At 37.1% G+C, this 25,398-nt stretch overlaps 2 protein-coding genes across 4 annotated transcripts in view; both read left to right on the forward strand.

The window, feature by feature from the left end:
* The first annotated feature begins 745 nt into the window (after window positions 1-745).
* qpct (glutaminyl-peptide cyclotransferase) lies at window positions 746-12,945 on the forward strand. Its single transcript, XM_028437842.1, has 7 exons — window positions 746-950; window positions 5,307-5,453; window positions 6,733-7,014; window positions 9,395-9,562; window positions 9,850-9,949; window positions 11,539-11,655; window positions 11,758-12,945. Exons 1-7 carry the CDS (start codon window positions 807-809, stop codon window positions 11,937-11,939), a joined length of 1,140 nt encoding a protein of 379 aa, XP_028293643.1. The 5' UTR covers window positions 746-806; the 3' UTR covers window positions 11,940-12,945.
* Window positions 12,946-15,762: 2,817 nt separating this feature from the next.
* Window positions 15,763-25,398, forward strand: part of cnksr3 (cnksr family member 3) — a 63,873-nt gene continuing 54,237 nt past the window's right edge. For all 3 annotated transcript variants that reach the window (XM_028437565.1, XM_028437566.1, XM_028437567.1), the window contains exon 1: window positions 15,763-16,005. In XM_028437565.1, coding sequence (XP_028293366.1) covers window positions 15,954-16,005 — 52 coding nt within the window. In that variant the 5' untranslated portion in view covers window positions 15,763-15,953. The remainder of the gene's footprint in view (window positions 16,006-25,398) is intronic.

The raw sequence follows: 25,398 nt of genomic DNA on the forward strand, positions 1-25,398 counted from the left end.
AAAGAAATACATAAACAAATAAAAATGTTTATAAAATGTGTTATCCATATACATTTGTATTATGTTTATTAATATATATATATATATATATATATATATATATATATATATATATATATATATATATATATATATATTATATATATATTGCATTTGGATACTAATTTATGCGACCAAATAAAATAAAACTATGGAGGTAAATTTATGTCTTTATTATTCAATTAAAATAATAATAATAATAATCACTTAAATCAAAGTGTTCAAATTAAAAAAAAAAAAAAAGAATTCAGACCCAAATAATTGAACGCAAAAAAAGTGACACAAAAAATTGCGTTTGAACACTTATTTTCTTTGATTGATTGAATAATACACAATATTGGTAGTACACAAATGTACTACCAATAATATGGCCCAAATACAAAAAAAATCAATAAAAGGAAAGTATTCGAACGTAATTATTTGGGTCTAAACATTTTTTTCTTCTTTTTTTGCATTTGAGCAATTTTTTTCTTTGAAAATATTTATTTTTGATTAAAGTCAACTTTTTTTTTTTAATTATAATTTTTTTTTATATATATATATTGAATTTTGAAATGTTTGAGCAATAGTTCACAAGCAAAAGGTAACATCGTTTGGTGAAAATAAACAACTATCAATGCGTGATTCGGTTACTGAATGAGGCTCAATAGAATGGCCACACACATAAGCACGCACGCACGCACATGCACACGCGGTTTCGATCCTGAGTCCTCCTCCTGCCTTTCACATGATCTGCACTGCACTAGCCCTCAGTGCAGAGAACAGGAATGTGTGAAGGAGCCTCGGCATTAACAGCAGAACAACAGAGCCGCAGACATCACAACATGTTTCTGTGTTTCACTCTCTCTCTGACCGTGTGCGTTACAGCAGCCATCCAGGCTGTCAGTGGGATCCCATGGACTCAAGAAAAGGTAGATATAAACAGCTGTGGATGCTGGTGTTCTTTATTCCTCACATTGTTTCTGACATTTCTTAAAAAGTGAATATTTGACTGTTTTATTGCTCTGAGATGTGGATAGTCAATCAAAAATAACATTGAATATTGTTCCTATTGGTGTTTTACTATACAAAAAGTATGGTTGTGTTTTTAGGCATATTTGATTTTCCTTTATGATCAGCTATTTTTGTTATCAATACTACATTTGCCAATAAATAAGAAACCGTCATACTTGTTTTGATATTCAGCCCATCAGTCCTCTGTTTGTGCACAGTTGTGTAATCCTCCTGAGACGCACCTGAACGTGTCTGTCCATTTATGCACCTCATTTATCCTATATCCTCCTCTTCCCCAGTTGCTATGGCAGCACCGCCATCACATTTGATCTTCCAATTTAATGTCTTAGCATATGTAGATAGACCCTAGGTGGGCCCCCGCTTTTTAACCCCCTCACATCCTAGGGAGCCCTGGTGCTTTGAAAGGCTATATTCAGTCTATGTGACCACATGATTGTAGCTTATGCACTGAAATTACAGGGCTCATGCATGCCAGAGACCACAGTGTGCAGCTCTTTGTTCAAAACAGAATTTGTGAGTGAATGTATCGTGCATAGAGAAAAGAATGTGTCACCTGATGAGGCCTGTACTGTATGTGTGATAATGCTAAAAACTTGCATGCATGATATTATAAATTCATTTATTTGTTGTTTTAATGACTCGCTGGGCTGCATATCTTTGCATAATGGTGTAAGTTGATAATGAGATAAAAAAAAAAAGTGGTAATTATGAATACCTAAAGGTTGTGTACGTGTTCTTACACAGTTTAAAAACACATAAGTGAGGAGTAAATCTATTTGCCATTGTTTATTTTGGTTGACCCTGTGATTGGCTGAAAGCCTGTTTGAGCTATATTTTGTCTTGTGTCCTGAAAACATGGAAATGTTCAGGTCTATCATTTCCCTGAACAGGAAATACACATATATATGCACCGTGTGTATTTATATATTTATAAGTTTGAAGCACTGTTTGTGCTTTTTTCCTGTATAGCAGAAAAAATGGTTTCCATTGTAGCCTCACAGCAAGAAAAACAGGTTGGATTCCATATTTCAGTCACTTCCTTACAGCTAATGTTTCCTCTGACGTCATGATTCTTCATTACAAATATACAGCATTGTTTCTCAAATGGGGGTACGGGGTACGCAATGGCACTACCGGGGGTACTTGAAAGAGAGAGGGAAGAAAACTAACAAATGAAAGCGTACAAAATATAGGGTTTTATAATGTTTATTTTTAGTTAAATGATCTTAATTTGAACATGAACTGAAAATACAAGCATCAGTCCTGTATCCACACCAGGCAGGAGATGAAAACTATAGAAATAATTCTATTCAGGAGGCACTAAATACAGCTTCTTTCCACTTATTTACAAAATTGTATTCTTTAAAATGTGTGTTATCATTATACTCTGTAGTTGTTTTGTTCATAGAACTCTGAGCTAAATGTTGTAGTCAGACAAAGGGGGTACTTGGATACAAAAATAAAAGAAAGGGGGTAATTGAGCCAAAATTTTGAGAATCACTGGTATACTATACAGTAAACACTAAACAGTATAGTACCTTTTTTTTTTTTTTTTTAGGATGTTACTTCCTAAATATTGTTGTAGCTTCCTGTGTGATAGAGATTAAATAATAATAATAATAATAATGGGGTTCATTACAATAGGCAAATTTCACTTCACTTGTGTACAGACAATTGCTCAACACACGCAACATAAAGGCTTTTAGACAATTTTAACGACTCTTTACAGTGATGACATAATTGCCATAAAACAATTGTTTGTTAATATATGAGCATTATGGGGTTTTTTTTATTTTTTTTTAATATTGTTAATTCACCAATCGCTAATGGCTTTCTTTTCCATTACACAGGAAGTTATGCACATAAGCATATCCATAGTAGCACTTTCAGGAATGGTTGAGCTGTGTAATCTGGGCAAAGCTTGCACACCGTACAACAGATATGGGCAACTTCTAGATTATGCTGAGGGCTACCACCATGTTGTTGTTGTCATGATGGAGTCTGTTTGTATATTTTTCTAACAGTTAATGTATTCTTGGAATCGTTTTGTTCATTTTTGGAGTCATTTTTGTGAATTTTTATATATATATAATTGTTTTGTGTATATATCTTGTGGTGATTTTGTTTGTTTTTGGAGTTTGTTTAATTTTGCTATTTTACATATTTTTCTGTAATTTTGTGCAATTTACTTTGTGGGGAGGGTGGGGGGGGGGGGGTGCACAAACGTATGAAGAGGCCCATGTCTGCGTTACAAAGAGTAGATAAAGCAGAACATCTATGAGCATTGACTCTGATATTTACCGTCTGCTTTTTCCTCCACTGCTCCTTATCCCTGTTTGTTACCAAGGCAACCACGCTGCAGTGGGTAACCTTTGAGACCAAATGAACAGGAGTCCTGAGACCAGGGAATCAATATGCTTTTGTTTCCGGTGACTGCAGATTGACCTGCACTGAACTGATGCTTGTGACCTGAAATCAGAATCCAAACTAGTACCATGTGTGGTTCTCTCACCCATTCTGTTTCTTCTGTGATTGATCATTAACAAGGATGATTCTGTTAACCCACATTAATACCTCTGTATTAAGTGTCCACAGCCTTTGCGTTATAATACCATTTGTATTGGCTTTGTGAAACTTTTAATCACCACGGATGGATTTTTATTTATTTTTTTCAGCTTTAACAATTAGTATTTAAGGTACAGGATGTAAGATGGGTGACTTTAAGTTACAAGTCTCCCAAACATCTTCTATATGTTTGTAATCTAATGAGCTTTCCTATGAAGGAAGAGGATACATTGACCCTCAGGACACGTAACATTAGTGGTTTGTGGCACGTTAACACTATTGTACTAATACATATTATGAGCTGACTTTGCTTCTTATTATAGCATGAATGTGTATTATGGAGGAGTCACTGGTTTTAAATAAAACGTTATCCTTAAGGAGCAGATCACATCTGGCAGATAGAGTTTCTAGTCAAATGCAAAAGTTAACTTTTTTGGGTTTTTTTTGTTTTTTACAACAAAGGTAGTAAGGAGTAGAAGTCACGTAACATCTAATTACTTCATGCCCTCTCTCACTTTATGTCTTTACTCTATGCGGTTTCACCATGGTTACCGATACACTCCACATGTGTATACTAGCCTAAGATGGTCCATCGAAGCATGGTAAAAAATAAAGTTTCAGATAACCTCGATTAGAACCCTGCATTAGGTGTTGACATGCAGAAGATGATTTAAGAAGAATTTTTGAAGAATAATTTCTAATGAACTACGGCCGGGACTGCGGAACGTCTCCGCGCCGAATCGCACAAACCACGTTCCCGAGAATCCAGTGAAATGACTCTGTTCCACTGAGTAAAACAATTTAAATTGTCCAACATAAAATGGTAATCTACATTGAATTGCCTTTGAAATGATACATCACATGACTATGTTCCGATAAATTTAGAAATGACCAGAAAAGGGGGTGGGCCCCCGTCCCCCTCCCACCTTTCAAAAAAGTGTCCGATAGGCTCTTGACATCTGCTTACAGAATGTCCATGTCAAATTACAGCCCGATTCAATAAGCATTAACGGAGGAGTAGTCATTTGAAGAATGGGGACCCCTGGCACCCCGGGGGCACACACGGCATAATGGGCCCTATTCATATATTGGTATGTGTCAATGATTTGGTACCAACAACTGTCGCAATATTTGACTCACAAATAAATGAGAAAACAACTTTAATGGAAATTGCCTAAAAAGGGGAGGGGGCGGGTCCCCGGGCCCCTAATCCAATTATGCGAGTCATAATCGTAATCTACGTTATTAAAGACTATTTGTGCATTTTGTCTCCTGATTTTATAAGTGGTTATTTATTAGCCTTTGTTTCGAATTGTATGTGGTTATTGATAGGGGTGGAACTCTTATATTAAAACTAAACTACACTAAATCAATCAATAAATAAAATGAGTTATGGGTTGATTACAAACATCTATATTATCTCTTCTTTTAAAAGGCCAGAGGACAAACTTGGTGTTTTTGTGTGTAGTATTTCACTGTGTTTATGGCAATACAGATTGTTCAGTTGGTTTAACTTCCCAAAAACTCAATTTATATGTATTATACTTATTATTCACACAGGACGTTACTTAGGAAGTATTGGCCCTATAGGAAATAGATGGATGCTACATGGCAACTATGTTATGTGAAGATGTGTACTATTATTACTACTGTTATTTCATTGCTCTGTTTCCTCTGATCTGGTCCAGCTCAGCCACAGAGCCATCACACTAACAGACGATGAGATCCGAGCTGCTGTCTCTCACACTGATGTGGAGCAGCTGTGGCAGAGAGACCTGAGGCCCCTGCTGGTCATCAGGTACCCGGGGTCTGCAGGTAACCAGGCTGTACAGGAGGTACGACACGGGGCTGAAAAACAGTTACAATTACGTTTTCAATTACCCATGTTGAATTGTGATTACAGTGACCCGCATTTTTTCCAATTACAATTAAAAAAAAATATTATTTTTTGAAAGTCAATTACAATTACATTCTCAATTACTACAGTTTAATCACAATTACTGAGCCTGAAATAAATAACCTAATAAAAATTAATCTATCTCTTGTGTTAGCTTTCTGTTAGCATCTCTTATAGGGGTGTCCCGATCCGATATCAATATCGGATATCGGTCCGATATTAGCCTGAAAACGAATATTGGATATCTAATTCAAATTTTTGGATTTTATATATTTTAATTTTTTCCCCAATTCATTTTGTATTTAATTGTAGAATACTGTAGATATTATGTTGAAGGTTAAAATGTGTGTAACCAATTGGTTAATAATAAATGGGTCAGTTTTTCCCATACCTACTGTTCCTGACTATTGTTCTCTGTTTGAGTGACATCACTTGATCAAGCCTTTTCTAACATTCCACACTACAAAATAAGTAAAAATTATTTTTTCATTATAGAAAAAAAAAAGTATATATGATTCATGCTGATAGCATATCAGTGTCGGCCGATACGCAAGGCTGCATTATCGGTATCATATCGGAAGTGAAAAAGTTGTATCGGGACATCCCTAATCTCTTATGATAACAGGTCCTAAATCTGCTGTAAAATACACTAATAACAAATATATATCATCTAATTTCTTTCCTATCTAATGGTTTCCTTGTTAAGCTTCCAAATCAATGAAAATATAGGTTTTAATATTTTTGGTGTGGGTGTCTAAGCCTTTTTTGTGTCAGTATACATTTTAAATGGTAAATCGTATGAACAATGTTTTAATAATCAACTTTATATGTGTAGAACTGTACTTCGAGCTGTAAAATGGTGCGTGAAATTATAATTGACTTCTTTATAGAATTTTCATGGCAATTACAAGTCAATTATCGAAGCTCAATTACAATTTAATTACAATTACAACAGCAGCAGATTTCTAAAATTAGAATTACTATTATAACTATGCCATAATTGTCAATTATTTGACGCCAAGCTGAAAACCACACCCATCTTTGGAGGGGCTAGAGTTGTAGTCTGCAAGCTTTATGCTTCCCGTTATAAACCTCAAACTGCAGACATTTACATAGAGATTTGAATAATGCAACCTTTCTGAGAAGCTATTTTAGATGTTGGGATTATCTGAGGTGGGGACGGATTGCTAATAAAAATCCACCTTGTGTGTTTTCAGCATATTAAAAGCACACTTGGTTCCCTTGGAGCAGGCTGGGAAGTCACAGAGGATAAGTTTGTGTCTCAAACACCGTACGGACCGCTGTCTTTCACCAACCTCGTAGCCACCCTGAACCCTTCAGCCAAGCGCCGCCTGGTGCTGGCCTGTCACTATGACTCCAAATACTATCCCACACAATGGCACGACCTGGAGTTTGTAGGAGCCACTGATTCAGCCGTGCCCTGTGCTTTGATGCTGGAGCTGGCACGAGCTCTGGATGAAGAACTCAAGGCTCAGAAGGTATGAATATTAACTTCCTAAAGCTCAGTATGAAAAAAAAAAAAATCTGTATGCTTTTTGGCACTCCCTATTTTCTCCAAGCTGGAGACTTAAAGATCCCATATCATGCTATTTTTCACCCATCCTCATTTTGTTCTAAGAACTCCAAAAACATAGTATCTGAGGTTTATTTTCCGGTTTTCCTGAGTTTTAGCCTCTGAAAAGTCACTTTCTGAGCAACTCTACACAAACAGGCTGATTTGTGGCCTTTTTATACATATTCATGAGTGGGCGTGTCCATAGACTCACATCCTTGAAGAGGTTGGTCGGAGGTCCTTCTGTTTTAAAGCTACCTCAGATTGGAATCATCTGCCTATATCTATCTATCTCTGAGGTCACTTACCACCTTAAGTTCCTTTAGAACCGCTCTATTTACTTTCTTAGAAACAGATGGTCAATGCTTTTAATGATAACATTTTTGTTTCTGTCTTTGTTTTCTTTTCCACTATAGATGTGTGTCATATAGCTTTGTATATATGTGTGTCTATATGTATAAAGCTAAGCTTATGTAAGTATATGTCTGCTGTATGTGGTTGTATGATATCTGTGGATCTATATACTGTAGACACTTACGTGTAGATCTATATGTATATATTCACCCTGAGATGTGGGGTATGAGAAAAATTGTCTTTTTGTCAGTATTGGTTGTTTAGTTTCGTAATTTGCTGAATCTTAAATGTTATATGTTCTGGGTCCCCCTCGAAAGTGAGATGTTACATCTCAAGGGGCTTTCCACAAATACATTTCAAATAAATTTCAAAAATAAATCATAGTTTGGTAAACGATGTTTGTGGCTGCCAGAGGAAACGCTGTTAGCATTCATGTACTGTCTGTGCTCAGTCACCTGTCGGTTGCACTGGAAGTGACACAGACTGTGACGAGGAGCTCCGCCAGGGACATGTTTATCAGACTCAGCTGTCTGTCACTAGAGGTCAACCAAAGAGCGGAAACAGCAGGGAATACAAAATACGTCATCCGGCGTTTGTAAGAATACAAATAGCTTTAAAAAATCAAAAGAAAAAAAAGTAAAAGAGGACATTTGGGATGTGTTTGATACTGTAGATCTGCACAAATGTGAGGATTTTAAATTTAGATGGCTAAAACATAAAAATACATGCACACATACACTGTAAGAAGTTATTTTAAAAAATATATATATTAGATTAAGGCAATATATGCGGGTTGTTTTTTTGTTGGGCTTTTTGTAGGAGAATCCCATTTTAAAAAAAAGCCGTTTTTTTCTGTTCTGTTGGCAGATGATGTTACTTTTTAAAGTAATATGTCCCTGATTTCACTTAAATAAAGGAAAATTATTTCCCAACACAAGAGGTAAAGAAAAAAAAAAAGATCTTTAAGTAAGTTACCAAAAACTAATATTGCTTTATTTAAAGATATTACATCCTATTAAGATTTCAATTTTTTACAGTGGACACACATAATACATACAGTTTTTTTGTTTTTACAAGATAACATAATATATTATTGAAATGCAACCACAATGTTTTAATGACTACAGAGGATACTGTATTGTAACTGTTCATCAGTAGGCTTATCTGAAGTAATTTTTAGTTATACATTTTTACCAATAGAGATATTTTAGTAAGTTACAAAAAACTAACTCATAAAAAGAAATATATTATCAGACAAAAGTACAAATTGCTCTAATTTTAGATATTACATCCTATTAGAATTTCACTTTCTACAGTTGATACGTATAATACGGTACATACAGTTTTTTTTTTTTTAAAATAAGGTAACAACATATTTAATTAAAATTCAACCTTAATGTTTTAATGACAGAGGATGACTTTTGTAACTCTTCATCATCAGTTTAGGCTTATCTGAAGGGGTTTTTTTGTTGTTATAATTTCTTGCCACTGGAGATGTTCGAAAAGAAGTAAAAAAAAATTGAAAAAAATTAAGTAACTGTAACTTGTAAAAATAAATACACAATCGTACAAAAAGTACATATTGCTTTAATTCAAGGCATTACTTCCTATTAAGATTTCACTTTTTTGCAGTGGACGCGCATAAGTTTTTGTTTTTTATAAGATAACATTATATATTATTGAAATTCAACCATCTATAATGTTTTAATGACTACAGAACTACAGTAGGCTTATCTGTAGTTCTTTTTAGTTATAATTTCTTACCACTGGAGATGTTTTAAAAGATCTTTAAGTACCGGTAAGTTACCAGAAAACTAACTTGTGAAAAGAAATGTATCATCAGACAAAAAGTACATATTGCTTTAATTCAAGATATTTAATCATATTATGTTGTTATAATTTCTTACCACTAGATGGCAGCAATGATCAAGTAGTTTTCTGTCTACACACAGCGTTCCAGTCCCAACCTGAGCCTCCAGTTGATCTTCTTTGATGGAGAGGAGGCTTTAGTGAGGTGGAGCTCCACAGATTCTCTTTATGGTTCCCGTCACTTGGCCCAGAAGATGGCTTTGACCCCTCACCCTCCTGGAGCTACCGACACAAACCAACTGGATGGGATGGTACGGCACGCATCACATCTTCCTCCACGATTAGTCATCGAAACAATGAGTCATCATCTATATTCTAGTAAAACCTACTTAGTGATAATCTGCTTTTACGCAACTACACCTCAACAAAGAAGGAGAAGATCGTCAGTTTTGTCCTTCAGATGAGTCACAGGTTCATCATCAGCAGAGTTTTGGTGGAGCAGGCTTCCTTCCTCATGTTATCTACCGGATGGGAAGCAAAGGGAAAGTTTCTCACGATACAGCTTGTCATTACTTTTTGCTGTGTCATCCTTCTGCAGGATCTCTTTGTGCTGCTGGACCTGATCGGGGCCCCCACTCCTCACTTTGGCAACCAGTTCCCCAACACAACACCCTGGCTTTCTAGATTGCAGAACATAGGTGACGAACCACAACTATTACCCATAATGGGAACACTTTAGTTTAGGGAACACCTATGAACCATTAATTCATTGCTTATTAGCAAACAAATGAGTAACATATTGACTCTTCATTAGTCATTATTAAGTACTTGTTAATGCCTTATTCTGCATGGTCTTATTATACAACCATTAACTAAGAGTTTTCCCTCAATAACATCAGAATTATTACTTATTAGTAGTAAATAAGGAAGTTGTTGTATATGATTCATGATCTCAACATACTAGGGTTAACCCTAACCTTGTTTGGACTGGGAGACAGCCATTAAGTGTATAATATGGCATTAATAAGTTCTACTAAATAAGGCATTAATAAGTACGTAATGATGACTAATATGTTACTAATGCTAATAAGCAACTAATTATTGGTTAATAGGTGTTCCCTAAACTGAAGAGTTACCCAAATGGTTATATTTTCCATTATTTCAGTGAAGGTGCAGGAACATGAATCATGACACTCATGAGTCATTAATCCATCAGTAATATTAGTCATATTACAATATCATGCAAAGGGCTGTGAGCGCTGCCAAATGACTAGAGTTTGTTGTGTCACACTGTACCGGCTCAAATGGGATAATATTTGAGTTTTTTTTCCCACACAGAAAAATTAACATTGAGACAATATGATCCTAAGTCTAAAACTGAAGGAGTTATATTTGATAATAAAATTCTATAACAATGTGATTTCTCATTTCTTTGATTATTATTATTTTCTTTAGATTATAATAACTCTACACTGTACAAAGTTCAAGCTTTTTTTTTTTTAAGATGCAACAATTGTGATGTATTTGTTGAGGTTTGATCTGTAAACTTATATTTTAACAGACTTGTCCATAAAAACCACTTTGAGTTCCTTTGCGTATGAAGTGTGATACTGTACAATTATGTTAGCCTTACCAATGGATAAATATCCAATAACAATGACAGAGTAATTTCCAAATAATTTACCAACATCTAAAAAAAAAAAAATCAGCAAGTTTTATTCCAACATCTTTGATTTCTGTACACAATATCAGAACTTGAACTATGGCCACAAAGCAGTGGTTCCCCAACCTTTTTTGGGTCGTGACCCCATTTTGATATCACAAATTTCTATCGACTCCAGGGGTTTTTTTTTTTTCTTCTTTCTAGAATTTGTTTTTGAACACAGTTGATATTTATTGTGTGTATTGTGTTAATTTGAAAAATAATATAAAAATTTCAAAATGTAATTTCAATCAGTAACTTTTTTTTAATTTTTATTATGAAAAATAAACCCTCGCTTGCAATTTGGTTGTCATACAAGTGCAAAACGGCCGTTAACTCATAACTTTGCTTATTTTAAGACGGAAACGCATCTGTGTTTGATTTGAAGTTGACAATGTCAGATCATAACGTATATATTATGAATCAGTGACGTTTATTGAGTTTAGCAGCAAAATTAACCACTGGATGTTATTATGAAAAACTGAAAAAATGTTTGTCAATCTGAATGCTTTGGCATCATTTTTTTTTCAAATAGTATAACAGTAAAACAATCTTTCTACCTTTTCTTCTTCATCAAAAATCCAGAACAACGTCTTCACTTCATGAACGAACTGACGGACCATCCGGACAGTGTGGAGTATTTCTGGCCTGATCGACCTGTGGCTCACGTGCTGGATGATCACGTGCCTTTCCTAAACAGAGGTATCATCCACACAATCCAACATTCACTAGTCACTCAGATCGAACGTTTTTGCTTTGTTTTGTGTCACGTGATTCTTCTCACCCTCGTCCTCTCTACCGCAGGTGTTCGGATTCTCCATCTCATTCCTTACCCGTTCCCGTCCGTGTGGCACACGTTTGAAGACAATGAGCAGAACTTGGATCGCGCCACCATTCAGAACCTCAACAAGATCCTGCAGATATTTGTGTTGGAGTACCTCAACCTCAGGCCTGTGCTCCCCACAGGCTCACAAAGTGCTACATAGACTTTATATTGTTGTAAAGACGTGTACTATCATTATGGCAGGCTGTGATCCTGGAGGGCTGCTGTCATGCTGGTTTTTAAAGTCTCCCTGCTGCACACCTGATCACAGTCCACCCTGTGCTTTTTAATACGCCCCAATATAATGTATGTTTTATCTACACTCCAATGATCCAATGATTCTTAATGTGGGGCTCGCACTCTTTGAAAAGGTCACGGGCTGTGTTCGAAATGGCACCCTCCAGACCAGGATTGGAGTAAATTACATTTTTGAATTACAATTACATCTTCAATTATCCATGTTCAATTACAAATCAGCTATGAATATATTTTCCCCCTAAAAGTAAATTACAATTACGTTCTCAATCATTAAAGTTCAATTAACAATTTTACTAACTTTTGTTCATAGTTTTGTGAGGATTGTATGCAGGTTTTTGTGTGTACAATGTTGTTTTAGAATCTTTACATTTACATTTTAGTGCATTTATTACAATATCTTATGTAAAAGCCCAACTACGCCCAAGAGTTGGAATTTATCAATAACTATAAACTCTTTGTACACTAACCCCTAACTCTTCTAACCCCTACCACCTGTATGCGTGTGGAAACTCATTGAGAAAACTAAATATGAAACATATTTTAATATCTGTTAACTACATATGTGTAAGCCATAGACCTGTTTTGTGTTTATTTAATTGTAATTAAACAGTTTTTAGTGAATTTCAATGGTAATTATAATTACGAAGTCAATTATCTGAACTCAATTACGATTACAATGGCGACAGATTTTAAAATTACGATTAGAATTATGCCATAATTGTAATTAATGATCAATTACGCAACTACAATCATAATTGACCCAAACCCTGCTCTGTACTATCCACTACACTCTCAATGAGTATATACTACAGTATGTGATGAGGATGATGAGCGTTCCCACTGATGTATACTTCCAGGGTTTCCCAAGATGCATTTCAAACCTACTACGACAAAAACTTGAAGCACACTGAGGCTAAATATCTCCGTTGATTCGCCACCTTTGAAAGTTCTGAAAGCATTTTAAGCAAAAAAGTGACCAAGTAGAATATCAACATGTGGTCATTTGATCCAGAAAACTCACGTATACACATTTCACAGAATTTCGAAGACACGCAATTGTGCTACTAACAAAGCTTCCGGTAAACTTCAAAACAAGAGCCAAAAGCCTTAAAAACTGATGAAAAACAAGAAGAGATGCTTTTGTTTTGAAAAGGGGATGTTTGATTTTAGCTTAAAGCCTATCCCAGGACAATTTTACATTCTGCTCGCAATGCATCATGGGACGGTTGAGTATGACTAGAGTGCCCACCGTGCGTACTTGAAAAATGTCCCGATATAGTATTCATCCGGGTATTTCTTGCTTACTCAACCTTTTCATACTATCTAATGTGAACGCTCTACATACATATTTTGTCGTCAAACTTACTACAAATAGTACGTTAGTATGCGATTTCGAACACAGTCCATGGTGTTGAAACAAGGAGGGCCATGTTAAATATTGGCAGTGGTTATCCGTACGGTTGCCGTACGGTCAGTCATTGGTCAGTTTAGGTCCCGTGACTAAGACTAAACCTAACCCTAACCCTAGAAATTGTTGCAATATTGGGTTATAACCTAACCCCTAACTCTAAACCTAACCCTAAGATGCTACGTACTAGTACTTCGGTAACTGTACCAATAGCACCAGGAGTTGACCGTACGGCAACCGTACAAATAGACACTTTAATATATGTGTGCCCCTTCTAAATAATGTGTTGGACTTTGGGTTTTTCTCCATAAACAAACTGCTCATCAATTTGTAGCCTAACTTAAACAGTATTTTTTGACAGATATGCTTTCCAACAAGATAATTTACACTCACTACAAGTCCAAACCTGTGATGCCTTCATTATAAGGTACTCGGAGAACAACTTTAGCCTGAACGCATCTGCTTATAGTCGTGTAATGTCATGTTGAATCTCGTGCATAGCACTCCACACTCATGCAAACACAGTGGTTGATGAAGACGTGGTACGTTCAGGAATATGTGGCATTTTCCTCTCCAACAGGGATTGTTTTGAAAGCAAACCAGAGAAATGCAGGAAGTGTGGTTATTTTGTGCTGCAACATCTTTAGCCCTTCATATCCTGTCATCTTCCAATATAAAGTGGACAACTTCCTGCGCTGATGTTTCATGTGCCTGTCGTTGTTTATATGGACAGATTTTAATCTCTGCACCAGTATAACATGCACTGCCAAATCTGAACTTCCTATATTTTTGACTGAAATAAATGTTGGTTGTGAAAACAAGGCAGAATTTGAAGAGTCTGCTGGTTGTTTTGGAAGCTAAAGATTAGGATTGGTATTAGTAGGATCTTTGTGGTAAAGTAAAATAACTGAACTTTTACTGAGTTGTTGACCTTCAACACTAAAACTAGATCAGGGCTCTTTTTTTTTTTTTGGCATCATATTCATTTCCCATCTGTGGGACCAAATGGGCTTTTTCCATTCCTTTTATAAACAGTAACCAAACATTGGCCCATCAAATTAGGAAGTAGTCTCCTGAATTTCCCATAGAAAGACTTGAATCCTTTTCACTCTAGGAATGTTATTGATTCCCGAGGAAACAAACTTACCACATTTTGCACATGAAGTACAACATTGGAGGGTCCATTTTCTTTTGTCTCTCAACCAGCTAAACCAAAAGCTTGAATTTTGATTTTAAATACTGAAATCAACATGCTAATTGTAAGATTACCACAGGGAATAAAAAAAAAAATACTGATGCCTCTTTTGTCAAACTCAAGGCTCAAGGGCCAAATTCGGCCCACCGGAGCATCTGTTCTGGCCCGCAGGAAGACTTTATTTCATAGTAAAATATTACAGCAAAAACACACGGTAAGTCACAATATAAGATAAAGATATCTCACTTCATTCAAATTCAATTAAACACAATGGAGCTTGCAGTGCTATATTATTAACAGTAATACTGATTCACTGTGTTTTTTTTTTCCAAAACAGAAAATTCTTGTAAATTATCACACAAAATTCTGGCAAATTACATTGCAACTATTGAGTAAATACAAGGAAATTTTACCAATTGCTTAACATTTAGGATATTAAGTGACTTACACATGAAAGTGCAAACTGAAGCACCAAAATTTAGAATTTGTGTTTTTTTCCTTTACAGAAATTTGTGTTTTTCAGGTCTGGCCCATATGTGGCCCTTGAAATAAGATGAGTTTGACACCTTTGAATGATTCCAAAGAATAATAATGTACTTTTTCCTATGATAATTCCCAATTTGTTGAGCGATAGTGGTAAACAAGAAGGCTCTATACTTAAACAGTGAAAGATCCATTTGTGAGAATTACATTCTCACCAATACGTAACGACATCAGAAAGACACGCCCCCAATTTCAAATGTGCAGAAAGTATCACGCTGCCTTCACGAATCTGATTGAAATCCACGTTTCTTCTTGAAATAAACCAGATTGATATTTTTTATTTTATTTTGAAATAAATCATTTACTTTGATTTTTGGTTCTCGCCAAGTCACTTTTAAGTACATACTGTAAATAGAAACGTGGAAAAGCTTCAAAAAAGAGTCAAAATCCAGAAAATATATTAAAGAGTGAAAAATAAATTCAAAATAAGTCCTAACGAAATATGAATACGTTTGGTTAAGATTGTCTAACAGCAGTTTATTAGCAGATAAAAACCCACCTGGTGCTGCGGGGTTTGCTGTTTTGCGCTGATTTATTAGTGAAACTGGTATTTCCGGGCTGTGTTTGAAGGCAGCACGGCCGGGCGGTGTGTGTGTGTGTGTTTCAGTGTCGCTTTGAACACGCTGTGCAGACTTTATTCAGACTCTGAACACGAACACACGGACTGCACAGAGTCTCCTCAGATAATGTGACAACACACACATTTTTAATTTCACACTTTTCTTCAGCGCTGCCACATTTCCGGCACATTTGTACATTAACTTACGAAAAACATGGAGCCGATAACAAAGTGGACGCCGAAGCAAGTTATCGACTGGATGAAAGGTACGTTTCTGGAGCTGCTTTCTTTCTTAATTTTTTACTCCAAAATAAACGAGTTTTCAGTTTTAAACTTTGGCTAACTTTAGTGTGGTTTATTATTAGCGTTTACGTCAGTCTTGTGTTATAAGCTCAGCTGGTTTCGTAGAAACTACACGCATACCTCTACCGAAACGTACAAAGACGCGACTCTCACTCACAGATGGAGGAATTCCACTTATTTTAAGTTATATTTATAATCCACTCTTTTCAAAGTCCTAACGCTGTTGTTTATTCCTTTGGATTCAAACCTGTAGAGCTGGAAAACACCTGTCAGATCACTTCAGTGCAGTCAGTCGGTCTATAAATCAGGTTTAAAGTCTACAAAGTGTGAATTTAAATACATATAATAGCAAAAACATTCATATATATTTCATATCAATATACACATGTAAGATAAGTAAGAAAAACAATGTAGCAACAGACAAAATATCAGATAAAGCACTGATAACACACACAAAAAAAAGATAATCTACTTTATTACTGCTTAGGTTCATTGGCTTCCGATCAATGTGTGGCAAATCATTTTCTATATTACTTTACTCAATGGTTATTCTCATTCTCATATTCTTTTTAAGCTAATTTATGACAACGTAACAGTTAAAACGAGTTAACAATATACTATCAGTTGATTTCAAGCATTAACCAATATCCTGGCCTTTTATTGTGATAAGCTAAAAGCAGGAAAGTTAATCATGGATTTTTTTAAAAAGCTAATAAAGCATGTCCCCTTTTTTAGATAAATATATATGTATTCATATAATACAGGAGTTTGCACCTAAAAGCAGCAAGTAGCGAACACAGGAATATGGTGGAAACTTTTGAGGAAATAGCTGCCATAATAAACTGTTTAACTGTCCATTGTCTTAAAGGTGCTGGAGACCAAAAAAACCTCCAAAAACCTTATTTTAGATAAAGACATACAGTATAGTGTAGGCATCCTATCAATAAATCAAAGATATTTTGGTTGGAAAAAAATGTTTTGGAAAAAGTTGAAATTACATCTTGTTTGGATCTCCAATGTAAGCAATTTTTAATTGACATTTTTGGAAAAGTTTTGTGCATTGCATCATGGGATGTGGAGTCCCATATGCAAACACATAGAAATCTTTTTCCTTTTTTTTTTCAAGGTGATTTCTTGTGTTTTTTTGTTGTCAAGGAGGACAGTGATCGTTCTAGTTTGTCACCTCACTCCGTGAGGCATTCACTTCCATTTTTCTGTGTAAACCCCAAAACAAACATTGTTTTGCCACAACTTCCAGTCCGTAAAAACACCAAAAAAGTGTTGGGAATTCACTTTGGCAGAGGTTTAGGGGGCAAACAAGAAATCATTGTAAGAAGAATGAAGTAAAAACACTTCTATGCTTCCGTCTACAAGACTCCACATCCCAGAATGCAATGTGAGAAACTTTTTCAAAAATGTCGATTAATGGAGTATTTACACTTTAGATGAAAACAAACGTTCAGGCAGCAATTCTAACCTCTTACTGTACATCGCGTTTATGTGCAAATGGTCTTTGATTTATCTTTCAATGAGGCATACAATATGTATTTACCTCCAGCAGCTTTATTAGCTACTCCCTGGTATGAGGCGTGTTTTTGACACACATTCCCCATTGTTCCTAACTGCTGATTAAGGTGCGTCTGCTGATGCATTTCTTCCATAGCAGGGGTTTTAAAGGTCATTGTTGGGTTGCTATTGTCCATGGATGCAGAGAAAAGTGCCTGGCCAAAGCATGCATGGATTTCAGGATTAGTTATGAATACTGCTCAAAGTCTGACTCGGCAGTTTTTTTTAAAGCATTGGATTTGCACCTGCACATACTGTTGAGCGAGACTAATAGGTCTTGATTAGTTACCATCAGGTTTTGGGTTGGAGTGTAAAAATCTTTCTTGTTTTTCTGTAGTTAGTGTTTATTGGGAAGGTTCAGAGAAGTAGGGAATACTTGACTCAAGTTAAGTGACCCTTAGCCCTTTTGAAAAAGATGACACAGCACACTTAGTATTTTTTTTTAAATTTTTTTTTACTGCTGTACAGTCTCTAACTTCTTGATTGCATCTAAGGAACATCTGATGAATTCAATAATATTTATCATGGAACAAAAACTAAACTGGCATTAACACAAACCACGTTGGGGGCAGGGACATGTCCTCATGTTGACTGTTCACACCAACGGTAAACACTGGTGTTTGCAGAGAGATGCCTGTAAGACAGACGTTGTAATCTCGGGAACCACTGTATGTAAACCTTTGCTCTCATTGCCTCGGGTTGCTGTCCTTTCTTAGGACAGGGACTTGTTGTGTATTGAGGAGGGTACTTGTTGATCATGTGTACTGATTAAGGGGATCAAGTGGTATTTTGTGAGCGTCCATTTGCTGTTAAATGCAGCTTTTTGATTCTTTGGCTCCAAACACTGTTGTTTTGTTCAGGGGCAGGAGGTGGCCTGAGGCCATTTGCCCCTCATGCAAAGTCTGAACAGGATCTGTTGTGTCATGTGATAACTAAGCATGCCACATGTCTTTTGTTGAATTAAACTGTCTGGGAGAAGGCACACTGTCCTTTTGACCTAAATGTTAGCTTGAATGCAGAGACACATTTGTACCAGAATTTATGTTAAGTGTATATACAGCTAGGTTTTGAGTTTTAGATTCTGTGCTATATAAAGTGTACTTCCTTTGATGTTACCCCCTCAGATCTATTCCTTTTACGTTGCTGAAATGAAGAATAGGAGGGTTTAACAAGGCATCCCAGATATGTAAACCTGTACAGCTACTGTCAGAATGGATTGCTTTGGTTGACTTTACTTTACAAGCCCAGACTTTGCCCTGGATCTCAAAATGGAAAGGCAAACCAGTCCAAATACAAGCTTTAGTACTGCCTCTTGGCTTGCTCCTAAACATAACAGTTTAACACACATTTGAAGGTTAATATGTGTGTAGATGAGCGTGCTTCTAACCAGAAAACTCATTTGAATGGTCAGCGTAACAGCACGAGTGTGATCGAGTTGCACCAAAGTGTCAAGATCGTAATTGGCTTGTCAGAGGGGTGACAAACATGCACTAAATGTGCTTTTAACTTGAAGCATGTCTGTATCAAGAAAAACACCTGGATTGTGTGTGATTTTACACACCACACGCTCTGAAACTTGGTGGTAGAATCCTTCTGCCCACTTATCTGCAGAAATGATGTCAAGGTGTGGGCAACGATGGATCCTTATCTGATTGAGACTTCCTAAACAGGAGTGTGAAAGACATTTAGTAGACCGCACAGCCTTATTAAGGCATCCATAGTAGTGGCTGTGTTGTGTGTGCTGAGTTCTATGTTTGGATAGACACCACACGCAGCTCTAATCCATTTTATTAAGCCTAATGCCAGAGAGGCTGTGTGTCTGTAGACTAGGAAGAACACATGTTAAATTATTCTTTTGTAACCAGAACAACAAGTATCCCATTCTTTAATAAACAAACTATAAAAACAAGGGAATATATTTTCTTGCAGTTTTCAGCCATTTGTTCCAGGAGCTTTTCATATCAACCTTTTTGTCTGCAGTTGTTGAGAGTATCTGTGTTGCCTTTCCATTGAAAACTGGCTTTTAGAGTTCAGGGGAAGGGTTGTAAGAGGATTCTCCCTGTGGAGTAGATGCTGAAAGGGACCGCTTTGGTTTTATCAATGTCAGACCCTCCACGGCTTGTTTCTCACACTGAGCGTCCAAGCTTGGTAGCGTCAGGAGCACAAACATATGGGACATCTCGAAATATCATCAATAGTTAATGTGCTTGTTCAAGCGTCAAAGACAAGAGAATGTGTATTCATTATTGTTCATGGTATGCTCCTTCTGCACAATATGGGGCTTAAAATATTTTACTTGGAGGCAAAGGTCAGATTTCATATGCATGCATATTGAGCAAGTGTCACCGCACATCCTAGCCACCCTGGCTTCAACCAGTTTGCTTTTCATTCAAATCTCAACTGTGCATTGCAAATTTCGTAGATGATCTTTGCTCTGTGGGACCTACAAGCTATTTAGCCTGTGTCTGGTTCAAGATCATTGGGTTCATGAGGTGCCATGCTTTTATCACAGGAATAAACGCTCCAACCTGATGTGGCGCTGCAGGTGATTGTGCAGCATACCAATGTGTGCCCAAGCATACTGGTATGTGTTTGAATGACATGACTGCTGTTTCACTGCCTGATTCAGGTTCATCTTTGAAAGTTCAAACTTGATTGCGTTCCTGGTTAATGCTTGAAGAGTTGATATGAGAAGAAAAGGGAAGCGCATGGCTGCTTAATTTTAGGCTCAAATGCTCACAAGACACGCAAGGAATGTTGTGTTGTTTTTTTTTTTTTTGTTTTTTTTTTCAAATCAAACCAGCACCTCTGTGAATGAGCCGTCAAAACAGGTCACATTTGACATTTAATGCTTTTGGGGCCTTCATTTTTTTAATGGATTTGAAATACTGCTGCAACCTTCTAGGTTGTTGATTTGTATTAATCGGACACCGTTACACTCCCATGGCTCAATCATCCAGCCACCTGTTCTCACTGTAATGAAATGTATGGCATTATAATAGTGAATTGAGACGGAGTTGTATGAACTGTAACCCAGTTTTGCTTTCAGACGGGTACTTGGGTAAATGCCAGATCTGAGTCTCTTCAGAACATGTCCCGACTCGTCCACATGTTTTCGGTCTTCCTCAGAGATGTACTGAATTCATGACTAACTCTACATCCAACAACAACATATTTGGTATTACATGTATCATAGAAGTAATTTCTAGGTTATCATACTGCGAGATCATACAGTTATAGGTCTCTTCTCACTGGAATAAAGAGCCCACAGACCCCTATCAACAAAGCTATATCTACCATCAGTGTACGGATAATTAGGAAAGACCTTTCTGATGCCTAAACCAAACAGTAATGTGTTTGTGCGAGTGGCCTCTGAAAAAAAGCTTCTATGTACATTACCTTGTTATTGAACGGTCATAAAGCTGATGAGCTGATACTATTATGCTAAGGTTCAGTGATCATGGGGCTGAAAGTAACTGACGGAGTCCACAAGAAATCCCCTAAACCTGGCAGTCAAGTCATACTGTGGTTCTCTGAAATGTGTTTATAACACACCTCATTTGACCATGTTGGGCATTGTTTACTTCTTCGCATGCTACAGCCATTATGCTTATTATTCTAAAACTTATTAATGTAATTACTTGGCACTCCTTAGTGATTTGTCATGTCGGAATTTGTCCTGTCAACCTACTGAACTTCTGATCTTCTGTTGTTCCTGTGCCTGGGTTTGCCACTTGCCTGAGTTTTCATCACTCCTTCCACCTTCAAGACAATGTACCATGTAGCCTCTGGATCCTCTTCAAGCTTGATAAGCATAAGGTAGAGAGAACCCTGGACATATCACCAGAACAGTTCAAAGCGCCCAAACTCTGTTCTGGAGAGCGTCACCTCACCTTGCGTTTTGAGAACTTTGCAATCTTAGAAAAACATTTTTGTAGAAACAAAACTTTTTAGCTGTGAGGCGGCATTGAGTACGTTCTCCAACAAATCTTTTCAACTATCTAACTAAAGATCATAGCAATATTGGTACTTTTCACATTGTATGCTTTGCTTTTACAAGAAATGAGAGGTATGTCTCTTCTTTGAGAAAACATGGAGACGGAAAAAGGTGAAATCATCAAGCCCTTTCTTTTGTTTCCTTGGACACGAACAAATGTACACACCCCTAGTCCGTCACCTGCCCTTCATCTGTTTGTGTACACTCTTTCCAGTCAGCAGCACATGTGCTATTTATTGTGACGCGGCTGTCTTTTTTTCATTAGTGACTCATCCCGTTTAGGGAGACCCACAGCAGGTGCTTTGAAAAGGAAAAACAACGCTCACCTGCAGCTTCGTGTGTTTCTGTGCTGAGACAAATAAACTTGTGGGCTTTATGTTGCATCCATCATTCACTTCAACAGCATGAATGAAAAACCATTGAACCAACATAGTTTGATTACAACTTGCCCCTGGGTGATACATCATCTTTCACTTCCATCTTTTATTTAAAATGACTCACCCTCCCTTGCCCTCACCCTCATTCCCAGAAGGCAAAGGGAACAGGATCAGCTGCTTGTGGTCTGCACACTGTCTTGGGAGATTTAATTAATTTAACTGCTCCTCTCTGTCATATAACACAAATATGAGACAACCCTCTGTGGCTATCAGGGGAGAACACCAGTAGAACACTAATTCAACCATAATAAAATTAGCACCACAGGATGGTTATCAGGGGCAGGAAAGTAGACTGTTTGCATGAGGATATTTCTCTTTGGTGGCAAAGAGACTTTTGATGCACCAGGACTCTCGATTGGGCTCAGTGTCCAGTTTGATCGAATAAATCCGTTGTTGGGCTTTGTAGCAAAGTCTCTTTCCTCTGCTTTAGTCAGGCTTTCTAACAAGATTGTAAAGATTTACTCTCTGGAGGATTTGTGGCAATTAGCAGGATCAAATCCAAAGATGATATTGTGGATCCACAACAGCATTATAGCAGGACAATACATTCAACTGTTCCAAAAGCTGGACTAATAAGGGGGTGGGGCTTTGAAAATAAAAACAAAACATTGTTGCATGATGGACTTTAAGTTAGCTTTGGTCTAAAATAAAATTTTAACAACCCTATGTCAATGGTAGCTCTAAAGAGTAGGGCTCATTTCTCACCTGAATCTGATTATTCATTTTTATTGTGGTTTCCATAGGCAGGTATTATGATGCTAGTGTATATATTAGCATCTCATGCCTCCCTGTTTATGCACAATATGGGATTCTTCAAGATTTCACATAACATGTTTGTGTGGCTGGGGTTATGACTTCGATCTCCCTTTACAAGTAAAATTGATCTAAATTACTACACATATTAAAAAAAATGCTTATTGTTTAAAAGCTTTTGTTCTTTCTCTTGGTTTATGTTATCCAACTTGTGCTTCCTCTCCATCCGCTGTACATCTTTTCATGGCACTACAGTCTCTAATTACAGTTTTTTCTCAGGGCAGTGATGTATAGTTTGTAACAACCGGAGCTCTTTTGAAGTACTGTTGACACAAAAACAAAGTTACTTTCAGGCCACACAGAGCGAATGTCACTATTAAATGTCTAGCCTACTGTTTCTAGAACGTACACTAAACCATTAGTGTTGCTTTTCTACTCACATTTGGGATAGTGAGAAGCTATCTGGGGGATCATGTGAACCTTGAAGAGGCCAGGAAAGGCGGATAAGGAAGGACATGAATGACACTGAAGGGAGAGACGAAAGAAGGGGAACTAGTCTGAGAAAATGTTCAACCCTTTGTTGCTTTCTTTCGTGGGTGCTTATGCTAGTGGTAATGAGCTGCAGCGTTGGCCAGGCTGTTACTGACTGACCTCTGAAGTTATTGCTCTGCATTGAATATATTCTCAGTGATGAAAAAAGAAAGAAGAAAAAAAGTAGTAGGCTAAAATGTAGCACCAGTGGACACGTTTTATTCCCCTGAGTCCGAATATGTGGTTTGTTTTAGGCTAGGGGCCGAATTGCACCCACTGGAGGCCGCGGAAGTTTAGTGTGCTTCAGCAGCAGGGTCGGGTTTATGCTAATGATGGCTGATCAGGGCTCCAGACTACAAACAAATTGGTTGCATATACAAGTATTTTTTCAGTGTGTGCGAGTGAAAATTTGATCTGGTTGTATCTGTGCGAGTGCGTAGGGTGACCTTAGTTTGTGACGGCGCGGTTGAGCACCTTGTCTCGCCCCACAGAGTGCACATCTCTCTCTCTCTCGCTCGCTCCGCGCTGATGGCGAGGAGACGGTGGGCGCTCACGCAACTTGGCTGCAGGTACTGCAACGGTGAATGCGCCGAGTATAAACACCAATGTGCTTTGAGGCCTGATCCTTACAAATATTATCTTAATGTCATTGTGATAAACTGAGCATCTTGCTAACCAACGTATCATGTTCAGGGTTGATTGGAAGTGTGGACAGACCACGTAACCACCGAAACCTTCAATCTGCACTTCATTTGCAACCATGTTAATAATAATAATTATATGCAAGATTTGACGATAATGCTTTCAATATTTGTGATTTGTCAATATATTTTACCACCAACTTTTAAAATGAAGCCTTCGATATTCTGTTTAACTTTTTTTTTTTTTGTTTTTTTTAAGGATTTTTTGGGCTCTAGTGGCCTTTATATGACAGTTGCTTGACAGGAAAGGGATCAGAGAGAGCAGGGAATGACATGCAGCAAAGGGTCCCAGGCTGGGAATCGAACCTGGACCGGCTGCAGGTGAGGAACTATAGCCTCCGTTCATGAGGCGGGCGCTCAACCCACTGAGCTAAACACCACCCCTCTGTTTAACTTTTTCCCCAATTCCATTTGTGGTACGTTCACACCAAATGCATTTCGGGCGTCAAAATTGTGCCTCACGCCCGTAGATGGACGCTTGTGCTCATTGAATCAGTACGCTTGTCACCAGCATCAAAGCTTTATTTGCGCCTCGGCACCATTTCTGCATTCGCCAGAGCTGCGCTCGGACGAGAGTTACTTCCATCTCTCCCGTGCCCAGTTTGACAACCTGCTGACCCGCATTGGCGCTCCCATCTCCTATATTCCAGCAGAAGAGGCGGGACCCTGACACTCCCTAGAGCCTGATGCTGTTGACGCGTTTGGTGTGAAGGTGCCATTAGTTTCCATTTCATCGACCTTCCCTAATTAGATGTAATTTCTGGCTTTTAAATTTCACGAAACAATGGCAAACATGTTTAAAAGAAAGGCTTAGTTAGATTAACTCTTGTTGATATTCATAATTTTATGCTTTGGATGTCACACTGAAATCACACGAGATTACAAACAAGTACTTTGAAAAGTGCTTTTACATTAAACGCCACAAAACACTTACAATGCAGAATATTAACAAAATTATTAGACAGAATACCAGAAATATGAGGTTTAAAGGACATCATATAAACAGACATATTTCACTCAAATCTTCTCCCAGGAGAAAACTAAACTGATATTAGGTTGGACACTGAAGAACCACCTGAGGACATGTAAACATATTTGGTCGAAAAACTTCAGAAGGAAGGACTTATTTAGAAAAAATATATTTTATTATTTTTAAATAAAAAATCGATTTTTGAAGTTTATGAATCGATTCAGGATTGTGGATGATTAGAATCGCGATTGTTATGTGAATCGATTTTTTTTTTTCTCCACCCCTAGAAGTTAGGGAACAAATTACACTAGAAGAATAGCAAACCTGATTGGCAGGTGTTTATGAACTGTTAGTGAAAAAAACTTAGCAGTGATTCATGCACAAACTCAATAGGCAAATGG

This window comes from Gouania willdenowi, chromosome 22 (assembly GCF_900634775.1).
Source record: "Gouania willdenowi chromosome 22, fGouWil2.1, whole genome shotgun sequence".
NCBI lineage: Eukaryota > Metazoa > Chordata > Actinopteri > Blenniiformes > Gobiesocidae > Gouania > Gouania willdenowi.